Source organism: Amblyomma americanum, chromosome 1 (genome assembly GCF_052857255.1).
Source record: "Amblyomma americanum isolate KBUSLIRL-KWMA chromosome 1, ASM5285725v1, whole genome shotgun sequence".
Lineage (NCBI taxonomy): Eukaryota > Metazoa > Arthropoda > Arachnida > Ixodida > Ixodidae > Amblyomma > Amblyomma americanum.
The window spans coordinates 448,249,020-448,275,442 of NC_135497.1; the positions used below are offsets into that span (position 1 = coordinate 448,249,020).

General features: G+C 46.8%; 1 protein-coding gene across 4 annotated transcripts in view; it reads right to left on the bottom strand.

The window, feature by feature from the left end:
- Swt1 (Swt1 RNA endoribonuclease) overlaps positions 1 to 25,793 on the bottom strand; it is a 117,426-nt gene extending 91,633 nt beyond the window's left edge. For 2 of the 4 annotated variants that reach the window (XM_077650598.1, XM_077650596.1), the window contains exons 1-7: positions 24,765 to 25,793; positions 21,645 to 21,718; positions 19,263 to 19,319; positions 17,478 to 17,501; positions 16,648 to 16,726; positions 6,566 to 6,645; positions 3,314 to 3,403 (exon numbers count right to left, since the gene is read on the bottom strand). In XM_077650598.1, coding sequence (XP_077506724.1) covers positions 3,314 to 3,403; positions 6,566 to 6,645; positions 16,648 to 16,726; positions 17,478 to 17,501; positions 19,263 to 19,319; positions 21,645 to 21,718; positions 24,765 to 25,365 — 1,005 coding nt within the window. In that variant the 5' untranslated portion in view covers positions 25,366 to 25,793. The remainder of the gene's footprint in view (positions 1 to 3,313; positions 3,404 to 6,565; positions 6,646 to 16,647; positions 16,727 to 17,477; positions 17,502 to 19,262; positions 19,320 to 21,644; positions 21,719 to 24,764) is intronic. The other 2 variants (XM_077650599.1, XM_077650597.1) reach the window with 1 other exon arrangement.
- Positions 25,794 to 26,423: the final 630 nt, after the last annotated feature.

Sequence of the window (26,423 nt, forward strand, 5' to 3'; positions counted from 1 at the left end):
CTGTGAGCGCTTTTCTCAGAAGACTGGATGTGGTAAAGAGCAAACCACTGCCTGCATTCCCGGCCTAGCTGCGAACAACTGTGAGGCAGCTGTACCAGGGTCTTCTACCATTCCAGACCTCTCGGGTGCTAATTCCAATCAGCCATCGCTGATTAATGTGCTAAGCCACTAAGCTCAGCCCTAGCAATTTTTTTCCCGTAGTCTGCACACAGATTTAAACATGCAGTGCAGGGCGAAAGCAATCTGCTACCATCTGTTCTGACAGCAGCTTTTTGGTGATGCTCGATGGCCAGCAATACAAAGGTCCTGGTGGGTCCATTCAGGCCAATAAATGAATGCAGCAGCACACTAATCAACAGTCTAGCACTATTCCATGTGCATATTTTGCTGCCTGCTGGCGATGGACAGTATGAGCAACCTCACTCGTTCAACAAGCCCGAGATGACTGTGTAGTACACAACACTAGTGAGCGCTGTTTAGCAACACCGTGATGTTTCAGAGTGACTTCAAATTAATAGAAAATCCATAGTTTTTCATGTATTTGGAAAATAGTTATAAATATCTGCACACCATTAGAAAAGAGGCTTACAGTTTAGCCATAAAAACACAAACACAGGTCTCACTCTAACGAACAAGAAGAGCGCAGAACAGATGACAGAAGCAACTCATATGAGATCAAGAGAATATAGACAATGCGTAGAAAACTGAAAGTAATGAAAAATATGGGCGCGCGAATATTCGAAATTTCAAACATAGATCAAATATGTTTGTTATTAGGTTCATATATTAGATTCGAGAAATGCAGTAACCAAACACTGCCAATTTTTATAAATCCGACTGTGGCAAAACCACAACATCTGGGCAACCTATAAGAAGATAAAGAGTTTAAGGTGTCAAGCAAACAGTACAAAGGGGTCCTCTTCACATTCTTCTCTGTTGTTTATCGCATGGGTCAATCACACTCGAACACTGCTAAGCTTGAATCTCATGCGAAATTTCCCCAGTGGGCTATCCCACATACCACAGTTTATAAAAACAAGATGGTGAACCACTCGCTTAAACGTAATGCAAAAGCGTGCGGTCTTTTTTGTTTGATCCTGCCATTAAGTGTTAAATACTTAATGCCGATACCTAATGGCACTCAGCCTGTTTCCTTCACAATTCTTCTGGAATTTTGCATCAGGCTTCCTAAGGGGGACCAAATAAAGGAGTCACCGGCAAGGCAAGCGATTGTGTAAAAATCCCGCATATTGCATGAAGCATTGTAGCCCATGCGCTTCTTACGTGCGCATAACGACAGGCATGGCGATGACAGGAGGGCCCCTGTTGCTAGGCCAGAAACTAGCACGGCTGCGTAATTTTGGCTTCTGAGCTTCGCTGCAGCCTGCAGCGAAGGCAGCTGTCGGCAGTGCTTTTGCCAGCCATCCAAACACATATGCACACCTCTTTCAGATGCCGAATGGTGCATCACTGGTCATTCCTTTTCTTTTTAAAAGCAGTATTGCTGTTCTGATGCCAATGTGCGCTCCCCTCACACCCGCGTTGTTCTTCCAGCTCGTCGAAACTGCAAGTTCCTCACTGACTGTTCGCCATTTTTTTTATTTATTATAGATACCTCAAGGGCCCTTGAGGGCTTTACATGAGGGGTGTGATGCATTGGTGTGATGTAGCCTCCTTAGAAAGCTCATATCGCATTTTTGTATATTTGGATTTTTTTTTAGGGGGCGTACTGTTATGCTGTCTAATTAAGTGGCATAGATTTGTGTGCCGAGTCAGTCTAGTTTTGTTTAATTTCGGTTGCAAAGTCCATTCTCTATATTTATGACGACAACAGCAGCTTTTTCTGAAGTGTTTTTTCACTCTGAACAGATACTCGACACACGGAGGCATTTTTTTTTTTTTCACATTCGATTCGTATCAAAAAATCTCGATATTCCCACACATTTAGTTAAAAAATATGAATGCTGTGGCAGGTAGGTTTAAAGGCAGGGAGTAGTTGTCGCTGTAAATAAGCAGGTTTGAGAACTGGCAGAAGCAGGGATGAATTTATGAGCAACACTTGGAGTGGTTGGGGGCAGTCCTCTTTGCACAATACACTCCTTGAACTTCCTTCCTTCAAAAAAGTTAAATTTGCCCCAGGGCAGAGTGGACACAGCAAAGGTGCCAATCCCGCCTGGTACAGTAAAACCTCATTAATTTGAACCTGCTAATTAGAAAATCCAAATAATTCAACTGTGGGCGCAGTCCCAGTCATTGCTCATGTGAGGTCTATGACGTTGCACGCTCACAAATTTGGACGTTACAGGTCTCGCACTGGTTCATTCGAATGGGCTGCCAAAGAGAGGCAGTGTCCAGATATGACCGGCACGGCAAGTGATCATCCAAATAGCCCTACTCAAACCTGAATTCTATGCTATACAGTTGCTCGCGCGCCTCTGACATGCATGCAATGGCAGGCATGACGAAAAATGAACAGCCCTTTATCTGGGAACATTCCGACCACTTAGTTTCAATTTCGCTTTTCTGAGCTTCGTGTCAGTCTGCATCAGCCAGCCAACGGAGCCCAGCTGTGCGCCGTTTTGGGCGCTGATTTGTGCATCTCACTAGTCTTTTCTTGCTGCTTTGGCGCTGCTGCTGCCTCTGACATGCACGCAATGGCAGGCATGACGAAAAATGAACAGCCCCTTATCTGGGGACCACTTAGTTTCGATTTCGCTTTTCTGAGCTTCATGCCAGTCTGCATCAGCCAGCCAACGGAGCCCAGCTGTGCGCCATTTTGGGCGCTGATTTGTGCGTCTCGCTAGTCTTTTCTTGCTGCTTTGGCACTGCTCAGTGTTTCTATCCGCATGGTTCTTCAGTTCTTCCAGTACAGCGAAACTGTTTGCTCGTCACATGCCATTCGCAGTCTATGCGGTGAAGCCTCCTCACATGTAATGCTGCTGGTTGTGAGGTGTGCGACATAGTAGCAGTGGAGCTCTATCGCTAAAAATAGTCACTGCCGCGCTGTTCTCATCTCAAAAATCAGGCAACCATTGCTCGGTCTTTCACCAAATAAATTTACCGTGATGCAAGCAGATCTTGCTAGCTTTTTGGGGTCATTCAATAATTGAAACTTTCGGGAAAATTCTAGCATTTTTTCCAATCCCTTGAAGTATGAATTAATGAGCTTTTACTATATAAACACTGTCAATGGCCTCACTGAATGCACTTCATACTTGAGAATGAGGTCCACTGCATTTCAGTCTGTACATTCCCAACTCCAGGGAAGGTGCGCCACAGCAGCCCACGTGCAAACAGCCACAACTGCACTAACCTCAGCAATGGTCTGCCCACGCAGCCTGGGGTTCTTGGATGCAAGAGCCTTGTAGATGTATGAGATTGCAGCCACAGCACTGCGGGAGAGCTGCAGTAGAAAGAAAAGCAAGTCAGGAGAAACCCTTCCACAGTGCTAACACGTAACACACAACATGTGCCCAATTACGACTAAGCAGTGCATTGTATGCAGTTTTCAAGCTAGCCTGCTGAGCACTTCCTACATAGCATACCGGACTGTGCACAATTTCCGCAACCACAGAACACAGCCTACATTTTCCCAAAGCGATGATTGACAGGGCTCACGCAATGACATCAAGAGTCATGGCTCCCTACTGGCATCAGAAGTGGTGCTGTCATGCCCAGGTTAGGTGACACACATCCATCACATCAAGCAGAGCAATAAACAAAAAAGTCGGCAGACACTTAAGACTGCTTACGTGTGAGAATAAGCTCACCCGCTCACTTTGTGAACTCAGTCGACGCGCGCTGCGTAATGCGATAGCTAATGGGTTGACGCCCATGTATGCAGAATTGCTCATTCTCAACTTTACATTCATAGATCGCTACCAGTCCTCATACCACTCCTGGCATAGTAGTGCACTGGTTAAGCGATGCGCCACTACCCTGTGATGGCAGGTGCTTCCAACGGTGGGGCTTGTGTGACCCAAGTTGCTCTTCTTGAGCAACCTCTCATGACCAATCATTAATTTAGCTGCCACTTGCCATGGTAGGCAGTTTGCTCGCAAGCCGGTGGGCAGGTTGTGATGATGCCACACAGTCACATGACCTAGGTGGTCCACCTGCCACCTAGGTTGCTTCTCTGGGGATTTTTCACTCACGGCCAACATCGACATCGACGCTGGCTTTTCTGAGGCACGGGACCCTTAATGCTATCGTGCTAAAACAGCACGACAGCATTGTGTGTGCAACTGCTCTCACAGTTTCACTAACAAGAAAACAACTGAGCCCTGAGCAGGTAGTCATAAAGCACAACATCACGCAATGATGGTATAGTTTTATTTTGTTTGTTTTTCCTTCACTTCTTTTCCCTTCTGGGCTAGTCGCCTACTTACTCTCTCAGCACTGCAATAAAATTTTCACTCTGAACTGGGACTTATTTGCATATAAAGCAGCAGTTGAGAAGTCACGATCCTGTCCACCGTGCCAGTTGAGTTTCCCCTTCAGGTGGCGGTGAGAGGAAACACCTTGTTGATGATGAAACCGGGGTTTCTTGATGACCCGGTGGTTCTAACTCACAAACATTCACGTTATTCGAAGAAAGGAGAAGGTTAACTATTTATTTACAACATAAATAAAACAAGAAGAAACAAAGCAAGGAGAAAACTATTTACATGACTAAACCGTTGATCACTCTGTCTCCTCCCTTAGCGGGGACAGCCACCAATAAGATTACAAGCGACATACCTCACCAATCAGTGGTCAGGGAAAGGAAAGTAAGGTTTCCGCCAACTAATCACAGATTGGGGAAAGAGTGCTGATTAAACATTTTGGAAAGGAGAGGTTGCAATCAAATACACAAACAGCACAAACTCGACCACCCTCTCCCACGGCACCCACGGCACCCACGGCACAGCCGTTACGACTTTCCAACATTTGTTTTCTCTTACGCACACACGACAAACATATGCCGACGAGACGAGACGATCACCGAAGTTGTTTACACAACACACCGAAAGAGAAGAAGACAGTCGTTACGGGAATAGTGGGTTTCCGGTCACTCGGCTAATACACAGCCGTATCTTGTGCGCCCCCGAAACCTCGTCAACCCCTTAACAATGACCACATGTCGACAGCTGTACATGGTTAGGCTTCTCAAGACTGGTTATGCCCGTGACGGCGTGGAGTAAACAAGGACGTCCGCCGCACGAAGGGGACGCAGGAACGGGACTGGCCCCTTTGTTGGCGACTTCCGACCCGACTGCTGTGGCCTTCTTTGCGAACACGAGACCGACCAGTTCGCGGAAAGGTCAGCGAACCCCACAGCAGCTGAACGCAAACCACTCCATTAGCAAACCCCCAGCCTGGGTTAATACAGTCCTATTCCTATTCTATCCTCTTTCATCCTTCCTCATTGGTTCACGTCCCATTCCTCATTAAAATGAGTCAGTTGGTGCAGCAGGTAATAGCAACAGAATAAAATTGTCTGATAAGGAGTGATTAGTGTTGTACCTGCCCTGGTGCATTCATGCTGAACATGCAACTGACTCCACTGAGGCCACATACCATGGTAGGGACATGGCATGAACACAGCTGAGTGTGTTTTAATAAATGTAGTAGAAGAGTAGGATGCATTGAAAGGGCATGACCACTGTTAAACCTTTGCGGCAAGGCAATAGCTAAACCACTGTTAGCATATCTGGATGGACTTGAGTGTCCAAAGGACTCCAAAATAACAAAAGACTACTACTACTGCTATAACAAGGGCTTAGAATGCAGGGTAAATACCCTGAACAACTAGAAGCTCGTCAGTGCTAACAGTAGTATCAAGCATAAGCATCCCTGGATGCTTATGCTTCATGGATTCATGGATGTGTGATCACTGTGTAATACTTTAGCCCACGTCGGTGCCTTTTTCTTTCAAAATCTTGAAGCAGACACCAGTGTTCTGTCAGGAACATTTTAAGAGTGCCTCTGTGATGCACCATTACACAGCGGAACCAAAAAGGCCGCCAAGGTGGCTCAGCGGTTATGGCGCTCGGCTGCGAACCCGAATGACGCGGGTTCGATGCCGGCCGCGGTGGTCGAATTTCAATGGAGGCGAAATTGTAGAGGCCCACGTACTGTGCGATGTCAGTGCACGTTAAAGAGCGAGCCCCAGGTGGTCGAAATTTCTGGAGACCTTCATTACGACGTCGTCCTCATAGCATGAGTTGCTTTGGGGCGTTGAACCCCCATAAACCAAACCAAACAAAGGAACCAAAAGCTGTTGCAGCAGCTTTATGTTACACATGCTTTGCAGTGGTCAACGCTTTCCAGTACTCAGAATTACAGGTATCTACCTCGGACCACCACTGGCAACCAAGGGTGAAATGACAGTCACGCTGTGGCTTAAAAATCCTTCTGAAACCCAGGCCTTCCCCAACTACATAACACCATACACTGCTTTTGCTTGCAGGAGACATATAGGACCACAGCCTGCTCAACACCAGTGACAGAGTGGCCCATGCCTCTGCCCTTTTAAGGTAAAGCAGCGTGGCACTTTGGCTGACACTGCCAGACCACAACCTACCATGTCCTGCTTCTTGTTCTTAATGTTGTCCAGCTCCTGAATGGCCATCCACGGGATGAACACTATCATGTCTTCGGCACCTGCATCAGCGGGCAAATTCGTGGGCATTGTCAAAAGGTGGCAAGGGAATCATAAATGCCAGGGGGTGCAATATTTTTGTTTTCTGGTCTTGGAACAATAACAGAAATCACAGCCCCTATGACAGAGCGGCAGGTAACCACTAATTTTTTCGCATTGAGGAAAGGACATAATAAAACTCCACACAAAGAAAAGGTTACAGGAAACTGCCATAAATAAGGCAAGATGATTCAGTACTCTTGAAGCGCCAAAAAAACTGGAACATGAAGAGGTGAAATATGCAATGTCCCATTAATTTCTGCACAAGTCTAAACACACTGTTAGAGGACTGATGTCTCCCACTACAGGGAGAAAAAGGTTCACTATTAGCATAAAATGTAGCCAGACTTTAAGGGCTGCTAAATACAAGCACATGGTTATCACCCAAGAGAAGTGCTCCATTCAGTGGCGGGAATGCTGTGCCATTTGCTCCAACCTGCGCCATTCCTTTAAACCTGCTCCACGCTGCTACAAATCTATTATTTTTGATGAAATTGTGACACTGCTGCACCAAAATGGCATTCCAGCAACCAACAACTGCAGTGAATTTTAAGTGGCACAGGCAACTGCTGAAAAATGCACATGCATGAGTCTGGTTTCTTCTCTCAATGTATGACGAGAAAGATGAACTATGGAGTCCAAATCCGCCCATTTCACTTATTAGCCCTTTACCGTCTACGTTAGCCCTTTACCGCCTACTGTTAAGTGCATGGTTTGCATGCATTTTGCATATCTGTCTTGACGATGCTGCCAACATTGTTTGAAACAAAAACGGGGAGTGCATATGCAAAAAAAAAATATAAAACGGGGAGTGCATATGCAAAAAAAAAATATATAACTACTTTTGAAGAGCCTTATATAGTGCTTACGCAGCACCATCCCCTGTTCCATGGGGTAAATGTTTGCCCACGAGCAAGGTTTTGCACGTGTTACACCTGACACCTTTATTTCACGGACCTCATTCATGCTCGCTCTAACCCCGCACCAGGACGAATTTTTCTTCAGCTGCGAGATTTCTGTGAAATCTGTCTGGCTTTCCTTTAGAGCTGTATGGCTGTGCTTGGGTGGATGCTAATGAGTAACTACTATGGTCTGCTTGCACAGTATAACTACATAATTCAAACTTTCGGGGACGGTTCGTATGAATACTGGTTCATATTGCAGCACTTACAACGATGGGGTTGGCATACCGTGACCACAATGTGCACTCGTGATATCGAGCTTGTGTTCTTAACCAGATGTCCTCTCTCATGTGAGCTTATGAATTACAAACCCACCACGGTGGACGAGTGGTTAGCATGCCTGGCTACTGAGCCAGGTTCCCGGATTCAATCCTGGCCGCGGCGGCTATGTTTCAGCAGATGCGAAACGCAAAGGCGCCCATGTGTTGTGCGATGTCAGTGCATGTTAAGGAACCCCAGGCGGTCTAAACCGGAGCCCTGCGCGCAGCGTCCCTCATGGCCAATGTGTCTTTGGGATGTTAAACCCCACAATTAACAATTTTAATTATAGACTCAGTGCAAGAAAATCATCTGAATCGAGTCTCTATCACAAACACTTCATATTTTTTTGTTCACAGTAAAGCTCGAATCTCTTTCTGGGCATGTTGATGCCCATTAAACAGCAGAACACAGCAACACAGGAAGGTGATCACTTCCAAAGTGGTTATTCAGAAAGTCCCATTTAAAATTGATAAAAACAAAGGGTGAACTAAAAGACAGATCTACACAGCTCATTTTTCCAGAGGTTGGAGAACAGTACGCAGGTTCCCCTGTGTTGAGCAGGCAGATATTATTGGACAAATAAAATCCTCTAAAATACAGCTTCTAGTGTCGGTTTGTTCCCTTCCCTATATATCAGAGTGGGCATTAAGATCTCCAACAAATAGATATGGCTCTGGTAGCTGTTTAGAAAGTGCTCTAGGGTTGGCAGGCCCTTTTCTAGAGATGGCAGGGTGGCCTTCGCCGTGTATGCAGGGGGCACAAATGGCTGCGAACAGTACAGTACATAGGCCTCTAGCATTTTGCCTCCATTAAAATGCGACCGCCGCGGCTGAGATCGAACCCCATTTTTGGGGTCAGTAGCCAAGCACCATAACCACTGAGCCACCGTGGCAGCTTTGATAGGAAGGCAATCATCTCCTACTACACCTCAAAAATCACTAGCAGCTACCAGGATGTCTATATATAACAAAACGATTATAAGCTCAGTGCAGCAAAGGGCTTGCACCTGTCAGAAGGTGTTGACAATTTGTGAGGCTCCAGGACAAGAAACTAAGTTGCATACGACTTAGGAACAATGAAATGCCTGGCACAGCTGAGCTTTATTTTTTTACTAACACCCACACTACACTCTATTAGTGTAGAGTCTGCTAAGCTCGACAAGACAGAATCACTGTGAACAATGTTTCACATGAACCAAAGAATGCAAATGTTGCTTGAAAGAACAGCATGAGAGTACTCAAGTGCCACAATATGCATTTGACAAGGGGCAGTGCCCCAAAAGGCTGGCTATATATATATATATATATACACAGTAGAACCCCGCTGTTACGTTCCTCACTGCTGCGTTTTCCCGGCTGTTACGTCGTTTTTGTCCAGTCCCGGCATAGCTCCCATAGGATCCAATGTATTGGGTACCCCGCTGTTACGTTGTAGCTGTGAAAACGTTCCCGCATGATACGTCACAACCTGGCACCCCGAACCGCAGCAATCCAGTCTTTCTTGTTTGTGCGGGAAGAGCAGCAAGTGCCGTCGGCGCGTCACCCGCCCGCGAAAATTTGAATCTACGCAACCATGCAAGTGGTCGAGGGCCGCGCAGTGGACCCGCAGGAGTTCACCGTACCAGGCCAATGGTTCCAATGCAAGGGAAAGAAATATGGTCCACTAGAGAAGAGCAAGAAAGAAATTGAGACCGAGCAATACAGGCTCAAGCAAGCCGGGAGAAGATTGGCGGCCATGTCGGTCGAAAAACAAGAGACTAGAATACCAGAGGGAGCTGACAAGATTATCATCCGCCCTAGCGGAGGACTCGACAAGCTCCTCAAACGCGGAATCGCATACCTGACCAAAGTCACCATAGCGTCAGCGGGTATAAATACTAATGAAGTAGGCGAGGAAGACGTCATTCCCAACACGAAACAACATTCAATCCTCATCGCCACCACGAGCAGAGAGAGAAAACTGAAATACGCCAGCATGAGCCGAATCAAACTTGGAGAAGAAGAAATCACGGTTTTCGCCTACGTGGCCACGCCAGATGACTGCGGCAAGGCGGTGGTACACGGCGTCGATGGAGAATTCACGCAAGAAGACATCATGAGAATGCTAAGAAACAAGGTGAACCCCGAAATCATCGGGGCCAGAAGATTAGGAAAGGACTCCACGTCAATACTAATTCTTTTCAGAGAAAGCTGAGTACCAAAGACGGTCATCCTAGGATGGGCCTCACACAGATGCTACCTATACCGGAAGAAATATGAAGTCTGCATGGCCTGTGGCCGACTCGGTCACAGGATCGACGTATGTCCGGACCCAAAAAAACGTCAAATGCCGTGGCTGCGGGCAGGAGAACCCTCCCGAAAACCACTCCTGCACGCCGAAATGCCAACTCTGCAGCAGAGACCACATACTCGGAGACAGCAAATGCAAGCTAATACATCGTACACCGTATGAAGCCAAGAAAAGATACTAGGAGAAGAAAATGAGAGAAGAGGCCACGGCAGGAGCCAGTGACCGATCGCAACAGTCACGGGTGCACCAGAGCCGCCCGCGCACTAAACCAGGCAGCGAGAGGAGCGACTATACAGCTCGAGACAACTTCTTTCCGAGGCTGGGAGGAGAACAACGACAAACTTCCCGGGGACGGAGCGCCTCCAGAGGAAGAAGCAGATCCAGGGGACGTTCGAGCTCGAGAGACCGGACCTCCAGCCAGACCCGGGGAGGATCAACGGCCTGGGGCGGCGAAAGCAAAAGGGTGAGTTTCGCGAGCAGGGTCTCCCAGAGCAATGGCAACAATAATAAGAAAGATGAGAAAGATGAGGAAATAGAAAAACTAACGAATATCGTCAAAAACATGAGTGATACGATCTCCAGTCTTAAGAGGGACGTACAAAATCTAAAAACGGCCCTAACTACGGCAGAGGCTAAGCCAACGGCAGTTGTCAGCACTCCCCAAACAGGTACACCATCCCTGGTAGCACCTAAAGCACAAACCGCACTAAATAACAGCCAGGAGCGCGAAAGTGACATGGTGGTCGAGGATGCCGTCCCGCCCCCATCCAAGCGCAGAATCAGGGAAGAGAGCAACTCAGACCTGACTGCGGACGAAAAGCTAAACAAACTAGGAGCCAAAACGGACAGAAATTTAAAAACTTTCGCAAAGGAAAGGGATAGCAAACTAGGGGATTTTGTTCACCAAATCCAGAACCAAATGCAGAACAATTTCAGTTTAATAACTGAGGCACTTCAGCAGCTGAAGGGGGAAAATGCCGTCATACATGCACGGCTCGCTACAGTTGAGGAGAGCATCACCAAGCTTAGCAATGGACAGGTTGCCCAGTAGTACCCAAATTTGGCAGTGGAACTGTCGCGGCTACCGACGCAAGCGGCCGGTGCTACAAAGCAGCTTGTCGATGCTCGAGACAGCCCTGCTAGCAGTTGCGCTGCAAGAGACCGGCGGTCCGGCTAAACTGCAGGGTTATCAGGTTTTTCATAGCAGCAAGGGAGACAAATTAAGGGTATCAACATTAGTCAAGAGAAACGTAGCAACAATAGAGCACGATCTAGAAGAAACGGTAATCGAAAACGTTTTCGTGGAAATTTTGACAGGAAAGAAGGAAGAATCAAACATTTTTCTCTTAAACATATACAGCCCACCCAAACAGAGGAAGGTTAGGTTTAGGGCGGTAATTAACAAAGCACTTAAAATAACAGAAAACCAAGCCTTAGTCATAGTAGGCGACTTCAACGCCCATCACCCGGAATGGAGGTACCCGAAAGACGACCCAAAAGGGAGACAATTATGGGAGGATATACACAACCTGGGACTTACGATACTAACAGATCCGGAGCACCCCACGCAAGCTGGAAATAGCGTCAGCATGGACACTTCACCGGATTTAACCCTCGTCAGAAACGTAGGAACGGCGAAATGGATTAACACGGAACAGAACTTAGGCAGCGATCACTCTGTCATAGCAACAGAGATAAGAACCAAGAACAAACAAACAGGCAACAAACAAACCCCTATGAAGATCACAGAGTGGGACCACTTTAGGGAGCTCAGAGGAAACAGAGACGAGACAGTCACAAATAACATCGGAGAGTGGTGCGAAGCAGTTAAGAAGGATGCCAGAAAGGTAACCAAAACGCTAGACAGGGAGAAAGCTCCCGAGATAGCGGACAGCCGACTCCTACACATGTGGGAAGCCAAACAAGGCATGGAGCGCCGACTAAGGAAACAGGGCAGGAACAACCACAATCTCAAAAGAAGATTGGCGCGGCATAATAAAGAAATAGAGGATTACGCCTTTAAACTGTGCAAACAAAATTGGAATAGCAAATGCGACGAAATGGAGAGGAGCATGAATCTCCCCCAGACGTGGAACATTCTTAGGCATCTCATAGACCCACAAAAATCCAAAACGCAAGCGAAAGTTACAATGAACAAAGTTAGACACGCGTGTGGGGAATACGATGACGAAAGCTTCATGCGCAAACTAGCTGAAACCTACATAGGAGACACAGACAAAAGTCGGCTTCCCGATTATGAAGGAGCCCCGAACGAGGCCCTGGACGCGCCCATTACGGTAGCCGAGGTAAGGGCGGAAATAGACTGAAAACCAGATCGGCTCCTGGCCCAGACGGGATTACGAACACAATGTTAAGGAACCTCGACGACAACTTCATAAAGGCCCTCACAGATTACATGCAGGAGTGCTGGGAGAAGGGCGAGATTCCCCCGCAATGGAAAACGGCCACCGTGGTCCTAATACCTAAGCCCGGGAAGCAGCCGCAGATAGGGAACATTCGACCTATATCCCTCACATCGTGCGTAGGGAAACTAATGGAGCATGTCGTCCAGACCAGAATATCGAACTACATGGAAAAGAATAGGAAGTGGCCAGATGAGATTTATGGGTTTCGACCCCATATCAGCACACAAGACGTCATGCTGCGACTAAAACAGGATATCATTGACTCCAGAACCAGGGACGCAAAGGTTATCCTATGTCTCGATCTCAAAAAGGCATTTGATAATGTTAAATATGAGGCAATATTGAAAGGACTCAGCCACGCCGGAGTAGGCTACAAAACCTATCGCTACATAAGAGACTTCCTCACAGATAGAACTGCGAGCATAAGCTTCCAGGAGATTAAATCCGGGGAAATAAGGCTAGGAAGCAAGGAAACCCCTCAAGGGTCAGTGCTATCACCCATTCTCTTTAACATGGCCATGAGAGAACTCCCGGGCAAACTTGAAAAAATTGGCAACCCAAACTTAGAATATAGCCTGTATGCGGACAACATTAATCTATGGATCAACCGAGGAAGTGATGCAGAGATTAATCAAACCCTACAGGCAGCTGCCAATATAATTTCAACGTATGCAGAAGAACGGGGCTTAGAATGCTCGCCCGAAAAATCTGAAATATTCATATATAACGATAAGGCTCTGAGGAACAAACCACGCTCGGAAATTCAGATTTCTGTAGGAGGAAAGGAGGTATCCAAAGTGGACACAATCAGAATCCTAGGCCTTCATATGCATTTGAATGGGAGAAACACGATAACCATCAAAAAGCTTGAGAGCCACGTGATGCAGACCCTCAATCCCATCAAACGTGTCTCGAGCAAAAGAGGCGGTCTTAAAGAAAAAAACCTACTTAGGCTCATACACGCTTTCAGAATAAGTAGAATCAGCTATGCCACGCCGTACCTAAATCTCAAAGCAGCAGAGAGGAACAAAATCGACGCTCTCATAAGGAAGTGCGTCAAGAAAGCTCTAGGCCTGCCCATGTGCACATCCTCAGAAAAACTCCTAGCACTGGGCATACACAACACGCTTACAGAGCTCGCAGAAGCAGTCCAGACATCACAGCTAGAGAGACTCAGCACAACACATGCGGGAAGAGCCACACTAGCCAAAGTCGGACTCCAAACAGACAGGGGAGCTAGACAGAGGGAGGATATCGACATGGAGATTAGGAGCAATCTCAGGATTCCCCCCTTACCCAAGAACATGCACCCAGAAATAAGAAAAGAAGACAAGAGCGGGCAGAGGTGATAGAACGCATCTACGGTGACAAGCCTCAGGAGGAGGTCGCCTACGTAGACGCAGCGGGCGATAGACATAGTCAGTACACGACCGTCGCGGCAGTGAACGGAGCGGGTAGCCCCATCACGGTCGCAACTATCCTAGGGACAAACACCGAGACGGCGGAAGAGGTCGCAATAGCACTAGCTTGCGTCGATTCCAAAGCTAAATACATCATAAGCGACAGCAAAGCTGCAGTCCAAAATTTTAGTAGAGAAAGAGTCTCTCCCCTCGCCGCCAAAATTTTAAGGCAAGCGACATTGAATAGAACAATCAATATAATCTGGACCCCCGCGCATGAATCTGTTCGTGGCAACGAGGCGGCCCACGAGGTAGCTCGAGATCTCTACCACCGAGCTGCACAAGACGGGCCACCGTTCACGGGAGAGAAGGGAGACTAATCTCCTGTCAGGAAGTTACAGAATATTATAGACAACATCACAGGTACTTTCCCCCACCTAGCAAAGCACTCAACAATCAACAGGCGATGGCGTGGAAGAGTCTACAAACAGATGTCTACCCACACCCAATTCTAAGCAAACATATCATTCCAGAAATAGAGGACGATAAATGCAAGAAGTGCGGGGCGAGAGGGACCATCGACCACATAATATGGGAGTGTAGCCAATCCCCAGGCAGGGCAAAGAACATTAATAGTAGAGACGCCTGGGAGACCTTGCTCCGGAGCACGGACCCTGAGCTCCAGCTTACCGCCGTCCGACTGGCTGAAGAGGCCGCCGGGATACAAGAGATCCTGGCCAGCATCTGATGCGACTACCCCATGCGGCCGGATCTCTCCTGATCCTCCTCCCTCAACTGAGGGTATGGGACAGGGGAGGTCTGGATGAGGTGGTCTCATTCTGTTGGACAATAAAGGTTTTTTCACTCACTCACTCACTTGTGCGGTTCAACCCATCCGAGTCGTCCGTGTACTCCCGTCAACACCTACGCTGCCTACGCCTCGTCGGGTCTCGCTAACACCGCGACCGATTTGTCGTCCTTTGATGGCGTCGCGCAAGCGCAAGGCGCTTTCCCTCGAGGAAAAGCTGGATGTTCTCAACGCAGTCGACAGGCAGCCAGCGCGGAAAAGAGTCGACATCGCCAAGGATCTTTGTCTGCCACCCTCGACGCTTAACAGCATCGTCTCGAAGCGTGCCGAGATACAAGGGAATGCCGCTTCAGCGTGGACTGCAGTGAGCGCGTCAACTGCACAGCACTGCTTCGCGCGGTGTGGCTTTCGCATGGACGGCGGAGAGGAAACTGCCACGGAAGCTGAAGAGACGGAAGCAGCCTCTCATGATCAAGAGCTGAGTGAAGCTTTGAATGCGCTGGGTGCCACGGGAGTCACGTATGACGACTACGTCGCCGTGGATGCTGCTGTCGTGACGTCCGAGTGTCAGAGTATCGCCGAGATCATTGCAGACTCGGTCGCGAGTGAAGCCTCAGACTGTGATGACGACGAGGAGCACGAGCCGCATGATTCCGGGGAGTTGGCGGACCCGAGCTTTGGAGAAGCCGTCGCGGCTCTGGACCTCCTCTGCAGGTACGTCGTGTCGCACCTCACAGCGACGCTGAGAGCAATGCGGCTTTCCAGGCCATCGAGAAACGCGTGGTGTTTTCCAGCGAGCGGAAAAAACGGCAATCAACCATTCTCAATTTTTTTAAGACCTAAGCTCACTTGATGTCGAAATAAATTGTTTCAAGGCAAAGCTGCATTGTTTTGATTAATTTTCGGACCTTTCCTCACTGTTGCGTTTTCCCGGCTGTTACGTTTTTTTTCGCGGTCCGGTGAAAAACGTATGAACGGGGTTCCACTGTATATATATAACAGAGCATAGCCACAATTACAGCGTGCACAAGACCAAACTGCCAAGTGGCACTTGAAATTTCGTTGCACTTAAGGTTTACAAAACACATGGGGCAGGGAAAAGGATTTGCAAAGCATGACATAACCTTTGAAACACACGTCACACCTTTATCACATTGCCATTGTTGCCTTCATTAAACTCAGTTGGTAGGCGGCTCCTGAAGCATAATGTAACACCTGATTCTTGTTATTCCCTTCCCCTGGTCCGTGTGTTTTGAACCTCAAGTTCAACGAAATACAATTGCAATGGCAAAGCCCAATGCGGAGCTTTGTTTGCAGCACAGCCCGCATATCACAGCATGCACAGTGATGGGAATACACAAGCCAGTAAACGAAGCAGTGCCATGAGAGTGATTGCTCACCTGATCTACCAAAGCCCAGTCGTACGGCTAAAATGAAAAGCTATTAAGCTTACAGAGAAATTTTGTAGCCTGCGAAAAATTTGTCCCGGTTCGGGCATCGAACACATAACCCCCACCTGTCCAGGACAGTCACCCTACCAACAAAGCTAACCGAACCACTAGCAGTTGGCAGTGTGATGCAAAACAATCAACTCAATGTGAGAAAAGTGTTAATTTAATGTGTTTACGGGAAACCACCTAGGTGGTGTAGATTTGGAATAATGGAGCGATTACTCATTAGCATCCACCCAAGGGCAGGACAACTGTGCCTGGGTAGATGCTAATGAGGAATCACTCCCTTATCCACTCTAACACTCCACTCTACCTAAGAAGACATCCCTAAACACAACAGACTAGAGCTGTGAGATGGCAGGAGTCACCTGTACGAGGTTCCATAACCCTCTTGACCAGGTCAAGGTGGCCGAGAAAGATGTTAGTGTCAGTGACCACGTAGGTGCCCTGCATGAGAAAGGTGAAGTCAGGGAAATCTCGACCAACACTGCTGAGCATATATGCGTCCTCTGGAAATCTTCTTGCATCCAGTCATTGCAAAGCAAAGCAAGCGATAGCATTATAATGCCTTCTGGGTAGCTTGGTATCGCTGCTGCACAGGTGCGCACCCTCCATCCTAGCAAAGAGTGTGAACAGACAAGGTCAGACAGAAGAGCAGAAGACAGGATGGGCGCTGATGCCGCAAACATTTATTTTGAGAATCCAACATCCTGCTACAATGAGAATAGGAATCATCATGCCAAGAAAAAATCTAAAAGAAGTAAAGATGGCAAATATGCACTATCTGCTTAGTGGATGACAATGTGCATCTGTCACATTTACTTTTTCAGGCTCTTCTCTTGACCTGCTGATTCCTCTTCTCATTGGATACAGGTGCCTAGCTGTTTTCTTGGAACACACGTTGGCAACATCAGCACCCATCCCGTCCTGTTTCTTTGTCCTCGTCTGTTTGCAGTGCCCCATTCCGCTATGCATGATCAGCAAGCCCAAACCACAGCTGAATCGTTCTCAGTCCTACAAAACGTGTTAACATCTGAACTGTCTATATTTCCTCATGGTTTTGTGCAAATAAATTAACAATAATTAGAGAAAAACTAAATATGTAGCATTCCACTCTAGGAGAAGAAACACTGACAATGATACGATTCACATATCATTAAACAACCTTAGCATTCAGAAGGTGTCTTCTTACAAATACCTTGGAGTCATCTTTGATCAACACCTGCATTGGGAAGAACACATCAAAAAGGTCTGTAAAAAGAAAGCTTTTCAGCTGTTACACACTTATTAAGGCAAAGTAGTATTTTCCACACAATGTACTCCACTCCTTGTATTTTTCGCTATTTCACTGTCGCATTAACTACTGCTGCAAATCGTGGGGCCATACATACAGAACCTATTTAGTTCCTATACAGAGACTACAGAAGAGAGCACTGCCGGTAATAGGCCTTGCGTCTTCAAAGCTACAGTTGTCTATATAAGGAGCATCAGATATTGTCATTTGAATCCATGCTTTATTACAAACAGCGTGTATTGATAAACAACATTAAGTTTTTTCTTATTATCATACGCTGACACAAGACATGCATTAAACGGAAATTTCAATTTTCCTGCCTGTCGCAATGCATACAGGGAACGCTTAATTCAATTTTCCGGTGCGAAAGTCTGGTACACAGTGCCTATTAATGTGAAACTTGCAAAAAACTTTAGCCCCGCTGCAAGTCTTTTTTTCTTAGCAACCAGGAAGAACCCTGGCACCCGAATTTTTTTTACGATTTGTTCACGTTTGTGAACTTTTCTTTCCTGTTCCTTATTACTCTGCATTTTTTTGCCTCTTTTTGTGCTTTGCTGTGAAGTGTTGCTTCAAGTGCTTACTTTGTTCAAAGCCATTTTTGTTCCTGTTTGTTTCTTTTTCTCTCTTTTTAAAGTTTTTTTTTGCTCATTGCGGCTGCCTGGTATATTTTATTTTATTTTGCGCTGGACCATTGCACTAGCCACATGGCTATCAGTCCAAATATTTTTTTATGCACTGCCTTGTATGTTCGAGAATAAAGAATGCTTTGACTTTGAACTCTCTAGCTTGGCCGCCGGACGTTACTGGCATATGCAACACTAGCAGAAGCATTCATCAGCGCAATAGAAGTGCACACAGCTCTCTCTCCACAGGAACAGTTGAGACGTCAATCAAAAACTGAGCCCTTCAACTTTTGCTTCTGTCAGGAAGTTCTCTGCGGCCCAAGACCCTAATGGCCTGGGTCCCCAGTGCACACTCTGCACTAACACTGCACTTCCTGCGGCACCCCCGGTCTGGGCCTGCAAGCACAACCCAGGTAAAAGTTCTGGCCCACGTATGGCCCTAAAAACGTGACCTTTATAGCAACACAGGTACCCAGGCAAAACTTTAAAACTCTACGGTTCACTGTGGTGTGTACCCACATTTAGGCTGTCTGCTTCAATATCAAGCTCGATGCCCACAAAACTAAGGTTTACAATGCATTGCCACGGCTCACTAATTTTTGTTCCAACGCGAGTTTACTCAAGTCATGGTTGTGTCATTTTTCAGGGGTAAAAACGACAACAGATGCACATACAATAAGAAATCACAATTAAAAAACATGACAAGCAACGATGCGAAAAAATACCAATACACATTCTTAACTCAGTTAATTCACACTTTCCCTGGTAAAGTTAACTACCCAGAGACCTACAAATATTAACTGCACCATAAGCAAACTGTCACACTGACTTGTTGTCAGTCAAAATTAGGTGTCCTGTTTATAAGTTGAAAGGCTTGTTTAAAGGACACCACAAATGAGCATTTTTTTCTCAAATAATTGCACACCAGATAAACAGTCAGTACATTTAAACCTTTCTAGCTCCGCATAAGTACCTGCTTATGACCATAACTTTCACTGTGATGCTTGTAGTTACAAAGCCAGTGGCACCTGAAGCTGAGTGGGTTACAACTGAGCACACCACTCACCCTGTAGTCCGACAGTGGCCCCAGTGTGTTGAAACCTTTGTCAATAGCTTCCGATAACTGAAATAAAAACAGTAATCCAATCACATCAGCTGAGTTGCCAACACGGTAATTAAACCTGGTCATGTCAACCCTACGCCAACATTACAACCAATGATACCAGAAATCAGGCTGGTAACATCACACATCATGATCAGCCCAACTATGTCTATTGCAGGACAAATGCCTCTCCCATCGACCTGCAATTAACCTTGTCCTGTGCCAGCTGTGGCCACCTTATCCAGTAAACTTCGTAAACTCATCACCCCACCTGGCTTTCTGCTGCCCCCTCCGACATTCCCTCTCTTGGAATCTGCACCGTTATCATAAGAGACTGTTAGTTATCTGTCCTTCGAATTACATGCCCTGTCCATGTCCATTTCCTCTTCTTGATGTCTGCTAGGATATCATTAACATGCGTTTGTTCCCTGACCAACTCTGCTCTCTTTGTCTCTTAATGTTACACCTATAATTTTCCTATCCATAGCTGGCTGCACTGACCTAAATTTAATTCTAAGCCTTTTCGTTTGCCTCCATGTTTCTGCCCTATAGGCAAGCACTGGCAAGATGCAACTACTACATACTTTCCTTTTCAGGGATACTGGAAAAATTGTTATTCATCCCCTGAGAGTGCCTGCCAAATGCACTCTACCCCATTCTTATTCTCCTTGTTACTTTACTCTCATAGTCTGGACCTATGGTCTCTACCTGCCTTAAGTATTCCCTTACCACTTGCCATGCTTCGCTGACTGCTGTAAACTGCTGTTCCCTTCTGAGACTAATGAACTTTGCTTTAGCTTTCTTCAGAGTATTCACTTCAAAATCCACTATTCTGCTTTGCCTACCTGGGTCCTTAATCATGCTCTGCAATTCCTCCTACAAGTTGCTTAGCAGGGCGAAGTCATCAGCAAATTGGAGATTACTAAGGCATTCTCCAATAAACTTTATCTCTCCAGTTCTTCTCAATTCAAACCTCTCAATACCTCCTGTAAACATGCAGTGAACAGATCGTGTCTCCCTGCCTCACACCTTTCCTAACGGGATTTTATTCCTTTCCCTGTGGAGGACTATGGTTGTAGTGCAGCCCGTACCATGGGCGGATTTAAAGCGAGAGCAGTCGCCTCCCCAAAACAAGAAATTTTACATAAAGAAGCCATGTGAACTCAGTTTTTAGGCAAAAAAAAAAAATATGTGATACAAATGGGTCTCCCCCCTCCCCACACCCCAAACCGCCCCTTCCAAATTTGACCCATAAATCCGCCCCTGGCCCCTACAGATATTTTCAAGTATCTTTACGTATGCCTCGCCTAACCACTGTTACTCAACGCCTGCATGGCTGCATGCCAAGGTTGCAACTGAATCAAATGCATTCTACAATATAATCATAAGCTATGAATGCTATGTGCAGGCATTGGTTATATTCTACACATTTCTCTGTACCCTTTCCAAAAGCCAGCTTGATCCTTTAGTTGACTCCATGTCTACAGCTGCTCTTATTCAATTTGCAATTACCTCTGCAAAAACTTGCAGGGAAAGGTCAGTAAGTTGACTGGTCTGTGATATTTCAAATCCTCGACAACCTTTTCCCTACGAATTTCGACAATGCTAGCACTCTTCCAAGCTTCTGGTACGCTCGAGGGTATGAGGCATTTTATATACAGGTCGGCAAGTGTTCTTCACACCATTCACACAAGGTTAAACTAGTCACCAGAAGGAGAAAAAGTTGATAAGCACTGAGAAGGCACACAGAAATGCTAGAAAGTATACAGGAAAGTAAAAGGTCTGAGTGGAGGGGAGAAGCAAGTGAGGCTGATTTCCCACTAGTCAGACTCCTGTCTAAAAGATATGGAAGCCAAAGTGGCATGCCACCCCTGATGAAGGACATCGGAGGCACAAACCGTCGGTGTCAACTTAATGGATCTCCAAGGCAGGGCCAAGCACTGCACACAGCTAGGTGTGGCTGGCCAGAGCTCACATGTGTTTGGGTCCATGGTGTCACAACACAACTAATATCGGCAGATTACATGTGCCTGTGCAGGCACATGCATGCATTCTGTCTGCCTGATACTAAAAAAACCAATCGTGGTACTACATTCAGGACACTAAGATAAGCCATGTAGAAGCAAATTACAAACATTTGACAATACACAAGGATGTCAAGTCTTTCAGTAATGCTTTCACTAATGCATGTGCAAGGTGTTGAAATCATCTATACAGGAATGCAATCCCTGATATGAAATAGAGAATAGCGCCATCATGATCTGCACAAGGCTAACTGAGCAGGTAGTGCAAAAGTTCTTTTTCGGGGAGGGGGCAGGCCCTTTCAAATGCCAGAAAGTTACTCACGTCTTCCATTTCTACATCTTCAATGAAAGGCTCGCTGTTTGAAGCTGTGCCAGAGGCATCCCATGCTGACTGATCTGTTCAAGAGAGAGCACTGACATCAGCACCAGCCCAGTTAAGTGCACTGCTACGCTTCTTCAATGACCCCAAGGAGCGCTAGTTTTTATACAGACAGCCTCATAACCAAGTAAGGCATAGTAGCATTCAAATCCTTTCAAGTAAAATTGGTATCAACCAGTGGCGTCAGGGGGGTGAAGTCCGCACTGGGTGCAGAGCTCAAGGGGGTGCAGCTGCAGCAGAGGAGGTGTCATCATGGTCGCTATTTAAAAATACAGCCTTTTATGACTAGTTCTTTGGGGGCGCACTTTGCATCAAAATGAGTTGGCAGTGGAAGCACCTCAACACAACAGGTACTAACCTCGAAGAGGTCGAGCATTGGTCCGCATGGGACTTCGTCACTGAAAAGAATTTTATTGTCTAGCACAACCTTTTACCAGAGCTGAAAACATTCTTAAGAATATCTTTGTCTGTGGCATCATGAGAAGGGGGGGGGGGGGGGGGGGGGGGGGGGGAGTTCTATTTTGAAAGCTATCAAAAACTGCTTGACATCTAGAATTGGAACATCTAGGCTCTCAAGCCTCAAAGCATTATCTGTTCAAAGAGAACTGGCAAAAAGAGTCATGTTGAAGAAACAGTCAGCAGCTTTGTGGCCCTCACAGTCAGAAAAGAAAAATTTGGATTTCGTGCCTTTTTTTTTTTGCTCCATACACACTTCGAGTGAGCGAATGTGGTTACGAAGTGCCTCCACAGTTAATAAATCTATTAGTTCCTGATCAGGGTTAATGAGGGGCGTTCAATAAGTTATTTTCAGAGAAAACTGAACTTACTTCATAGCAAAGTAATCCCTGTGACATCAACATACTAATTCCCCCATGCTTCTTATGGTTGCCCTCACAACAGAACTACTATTAGCTACTGCAGGAAGCTTGATTTATATCGGCAAATTGTTGCCCACGCAGAAGTTTCTTCAATTTACAAAAGAGAAAGCAATGTCTCAACTGCAGGGTGAATGGTTAAGCTCCATGAAGCCGTATTCCCAGATAGCAGCTTGTGATCTTGTGAGCAACACACTAGTCGACAATTTCCCAATGTTCGCTTCCATCGCACATGTAATGGCTGCAGGCACAGTTTAAGCTTCAATTTCTAGGCTTTACCTTCTGCTTTCGCTGTTTTGCATCTAAGGCATTTTATTATTGCCAAGCTGCATTTCTTGTTGCCGTTGCACTTGCTTTGGCCCGATCTCATTAAAGCTGCAAGTCAGCAATGTGTCCTATCCTGCTCTATATGCCACTCATTTCCAAATGTTTAAGCTGGCCTCCCCAAAATGAAATTCTAGCGAAACTCAAAAGCAGCCGCGTGCAGTGCGATGGCAGTGCATGTTAAAGATGTCCCCAGGTGGTCGATATTATTCCAGAGCCCTCCACTACGGCATCTCTTTCTCTTTTTCTTCTTTCACACCCACCTTCCTGCCTCCCCTTAGGCACGTTTCCAGACAGATACTGCCCCAATTCTTTTCCTCAAAAACCAAAAAGGGCAATGCGAACTGAAACTATGGGTTCAAAACTTGCTTAAATCAACGGTGACCGGAATGAGCAAGGTGCCAGGAGTGTCATCCTTCTCCACATGGGTAAGTTTTAGAGGTCTGAGATTATTCTGGAAGGCTGCTAAAATCTTGCTAGCTTCGTGCTGAAGGGAGTTCCCGTCACAGTAAATAAACACTAAAAAATCATCAACAAATCTAAAAACCTTAAAAACTTTTGAACCCTCAAGGCGGCTTTGGGGGCTCTGTCATGGTTGCTTAAAAACAGATAACTGAGCACCGGTGCTATACAGGAGCCAATGCATACACCTTCTTTTTGTAGGAAGGGTTTGTTATTCCACGACATAAACATATTTTTCATATAAAACTGCAAAAGTTCCAGAAAGCCGCCGCACGAAACCCCGGCATCATTTTGAAAGGAGACAACACCGAAGTGATTGATGCTGTCCTTAACACAATCTAACAGAGCAGCATGCGAAAGTGAGTAGTAGAAGTCTTTGACATCGACTGAGAAGGCCTGAAGGCTCTTGCCGGGATGGGACGAAACAAAGTCTAACACTTCTTCAGAGTTTTTAACTACAAAGGGGTGGGTCGCCAATGCTGAGCAGATTCAGCCTTTCCTGCAGGAACAAGGCAATGCACTTCTGCCAAGCCCCGTTCTCCGAAATAATCACCCTTAAGGGAATGTGTCAGTCTTGGGCGTTTTAACACTGAAAAATATTTCCAGGTGGTTCTGCGAACTACCACCTGTAAATATTTTACCCTTAAGGGAATGTGTCAGTCTTGTGCGTTTTAACACTGAAAAATATTTCCACGTGGTTCTGCGAACTACCACCTGTAAATATTTTTCAGTGTTAAAACGCACAAGACTGACACATTCCCTTAAGGGTGATTATTTCAGAGAACGGGGCTTGGCAGAAGTGCATTGCCTTGTTCCTGCAGGAAAGGCTGAATCTGCTCAGCATTGGCAGCCCACCCTTTTGTAGTTAAAGACTCGGAAGAAGTGTTAGACTTTGTTTCGCCCCATCCTGACAAGAGCCTTCAGGCCTTCTCAATCAATGTCAAAGCCTTCTGCACCTCACGAGCAGGTCCTCGCAGTGCTTGGCTGTCAGGAACAAATGGGCATGCACAACCACCTGGAGGCAGAGTAAGAGCTGCCAGGTAGCCCCCATCTTTCTATGGGGGCTAACTGGCTGCACTGCTCGCATCTTCACTGCACGAGACTTGGCTGGCTTCTGAAATTGCTGAACCGAACACAACACAAAAACACAAATGCATGCACGGGCAATTGAGTAGATCGAACATGCGCAACCAACTCTCTATTCGGTAAAAACGCACTCACTTGTACATATGTGTGCTTTTAATCCCGTTATGAAATATAAGCAGCCATGAAGTATTTGACAACACTGTGTTGTTGGCGCCTGTCTCACCGTTCGTCTTACGGTGCGCAGGATCTGGTCAGTTTCTATTCGCGCCAACCCAGAAGCGCAGAGGCAGCTGCGCGGCAGTTTATGAACACTTACCAGACTGTCCGGCCGCAGCAACCGTCCAGCAGGGCGCAGCAGACGACGCCGTACGCTTGGCTGACTTGTGCGGCAACGGGACGGTGTCGAAGTGACTGATTTTCTCGGCGGCAGTGGACGCTACGTGAGGCGCGCGCTCCTGGAAGCCGGGTTTCGGGCCGAAGACGTCGAGCATCGCCGCGAAGAGTGCCCGACTCAAGGGCGCCTTCTTGGGAGGCGGTGGGTCTCCCACACTGCCAGCAGTTCCAGTGTCCCGAACAGAACTTCCACAGGCGCTGGGGGTCGGCTTTCCGCCGTGGACAACGTAAGACTGCGTGGAAACGACTGCAGCACCCTTGCGTTTCGTTCCGGCAACACCTGATGGATCCTGTCGCAAAGAACTGTGCAATGTCGGCACCGAGGGCGCCTTAAGTGATCCATCTTCGCGCGCCGGAAGGCGCCTAGTTGCAAGCTTTACCACCCGTCCAGCGGTCGCTGCATCGGAGGTGTTCAAACGGCCCTCCGCGGTTCCATCGTGCGCATACCATTCCCCGCGTAGGGCCCCTTTCGTAGCTCGTCGCGTCTCATCCATCTCTGCACCGTACCCGTCAGGCAAATGCATTGTCGGTGTCAGGTCCTCAACAGCAAACGAGCTACATCGCTCCGTGTCCAGCCGAATCCTGATAGCGCGTGCCTTCGCGCATCTGTTCCAAGCCGAAGCGAGCGACGAACGAGACACGATGACCAACCAGGGGCCTGCGCGTAGCCGTCGTCGTCGCTTCGGCGCACACGCTGGCTGCGATGCCCGCGACTTTCACTTCTATTTCTTCTCCCCTTGAACTGCACAAGACAGAAAACTAGTAGCCCATTTGGAACCAGCCACGGTGCCAGACTACAGGCCGGTGTACGTTCCCCATGACAAATACGATGAAAGTATTTCCATTGGAAAGAAGCTGTAGTAGGGCGGTAGAAGTAGATCGTTTGAAAGGCAGACAAAACACGGCACGAAACTAACGGCTACTACACTTTTCCTCTTTGTCGTTTTTACTTAATTGGATTGGATTAGGTCGGATTGATATTTGGATGATGATATTGACTCTATCTTTTGTTTGAATAGATGGATAGAAGAAAGTAACGTCCCCTTTGAAACTAGGTAGTGGCAGTTGCCACCATGCTCGGCTGTATGGATTTATTTAAAAGGCAAAGACGGGCTAGTTGGTGGTTAACAGGGGAGTGCATATTGCAACCGCGCAAAACGACGAGGGACGTGCATTGTGCATTCTTCTCTTCGTCCCTCGTCGTTTTGCGCGGTTGCAATATGCACTCCACTGTGTGGATAGATCAAGGAGGTTAAAGCAGTTTTTTTTTGGTTTTTTATAACCTCCTTGGGATAGATGGATGGCTCAAGCCACCTAGCCATGACTCGTGAAATTTCACTAATATACGGCTGTGCAAAATAGTTTGCAGGTCCGTTTCGTAATGGTTGAAGTCGCAGTAACAGCACTAAACCGAAAAGCACCTTATTACGATATTTTCCGATGGCTTCTTTGGGCAGCCGTGTTAATAAATACAAGATTGAGTGACTGGCATACTCAGTAGTAATTTAAACGCCTATTAGCCTCGGCCTAGCAGAAAATTCCCATTAATTTCGTAAAATCACGTCGTTAAATACGAAATCTG